General features: G+C 38.0%; 1 protein-coding gene across 1 annotated transcript in view; it reads right to left on the reverse strand.

The window, feature by feature from the left end:
- Positions 1-1,275: 1,275 nt before the first annotated feature.
- LOC103777162 (sodium- and chloride-dependent GABA transporter 1) overlaps positions 1,276-1,769 on the reverse strand; it is an 18,049-nt gene continuing 17,555 nt past the window's right edge. The window contains exon 14 of the mRNA XM_008944704.1: positions 1,276-1,484. Coding sequence (XP_008942952.1) covers positions 1,380-1,484 — 105 coding nt within the window. The 3' untranslated portion in view covers positions 1,276-1,379. The remainder of the gene's footprint in view (positions 1,485-1,769) is intronic.

The raw sequence follows: 1,769 nt of genomic DNA on the forward strand, positions 1-1,769 counted from the left end.
AAGCATGTTTCATTGCACAGTTCTGTCACAGTCATTTACAATCAGACATCAGCTACTGCATTTTCCATAATCGTTTGTGTCCGTCGGATAGCTGCCAAACGAGAAATGCCGTACAGGGCTCACCGCTGCACTTTCCACACAGGGAAACAAAATGCCATGAGCCAAAAGGACTTGTGAGCTATGTGGCAAATGCAGACCAAGCCCAGAGTGGAGATGCTTGCATTACTGAAATCATTTTCCCCCTGCCTTCGTCACCACAAATGTGTAAATGAAAAGGAAACTGTCTTCAAAGTGCTAGGGATCCCTATTTTGCATTTTGTTTATTAGAAACTCTTCAAGTCCTTGAACAGATTAAAAAGAACAGTTGTGAATTAAACCCTAAATTAGGACTACAAGGACAAGCTTCAATCTTTAAGCCATTGTTTTGGTTTCTATTTTGGTGGCAATGCAATAACAGTAGAATAATAACAGCGTAATAAATGCTCAAGGGCTCCGAGCTTGAATTACAAATACTTTGTATTTCTTTTACTCCTGGAAATCTTTAAAAGCTCTTGGATGGTAATTCTCCTTTTGCTAAAAAAAATAAAAAAAAATAAAAAAAATTAGAAGTTATATTTGTGCCTCTAACAGCTGCGATCCACATTGCAGCGATTCCAAAAGATATGTTACCTTTGTAAGAGATAGAATATATGGATTGGTAAGGAAATTTATGATCCTATTTGAAAGTTATCCTGGCAAGCTAAGCAGAGATAAGAGTGCACAGCCATTCTATGCTCTATTGCCACAAATGGCCATAAAACTTATTTTGCACTAGGAATGTTTATAAAGGCTGTTCGAAGGAAGTCTCTTCTCTCTCAAATAGTCTCAACTGGAATAAATTTTAAGGGCAGACTTTTTCACTGGAAATCACTTGTTTATAAAATACTTCATTCTTTTGTACAAAACAATTCCAAACTTAATTTTACTCCTGCAAAGTCAGAAATAACAGTCTTGGGATTCAGCGGTAAGAAATATTGAGAAACTACGAAAAATCAGCAGCACAAAACTTCAAATAGTCGTGCTAAAAGGTAGATTAAAAAGATCTTGGCACATCAATTTACAAATTCCAAGATATGCAACTATTGTTGTGAAAGGATAAAAACACTAACAGTCTGTGGATTGCCAGAGAACACAAAACACTGTCAACATCTGAGCTCGCGCAATGGTTGGATCATACCCATGGCGATTCCATTACAGTGAAGATGACCTTTTTTTTTTCTTTTTTTTTTTTTTTGCCACTAGAGGTATGTAATTATATTCTCAGACATAAATTTGTGGTCATATTCAACCATATTTTTTGTTTTTCTGGAGTAGTATTGGTACTTTTACAATACAGAAGGTTAGATGTAGGCTTCTTTGTTTGCAGAGTTGCTCTGTTGGGCCTGGTCTGGCCCGCTCTCAGGATGAGTGATGTCTTCACTTGGCTGAATCATTACTTGGATGCGCTGTTTAAAGAACAACAATAAATGTGAGGCAGTCAAAAAAGTGTTTCTAAGCTCACTTCTACCTTCCACACCCCCCAGCCCACCCCCCCCATTTAAAGGCAATCTTAAACACTTCTGTCTAGGCATTAGAGCTAGAAGGAATAAATGTGTCTCCCAAGGGGCCAAAAAGTCACATGTACCAAAACATGTCTTAGCTGTGTTCTGAACATGACTGTAGGAGTTGAAAGCCCATGTACAAAGTGGCAAATGCCACCGGGCATTAACAGCTGACCATACCTAGGGAAA

Source organism: Merops nubicus, unplaced genomic scaffold, assembly GCF_000691845.1.
Source record: "Merops nubicus isolate BGI_N331 unplaced genomic scaffold, ASM69184v1 scaffold8467, whole genome shotgun sequence".
NCBI classification, from domain to species: Eukaryota; Metazoa; Chordata; class Aves; order Coraciiformes; family Meropidae; genus Merops; species Merops nubicus.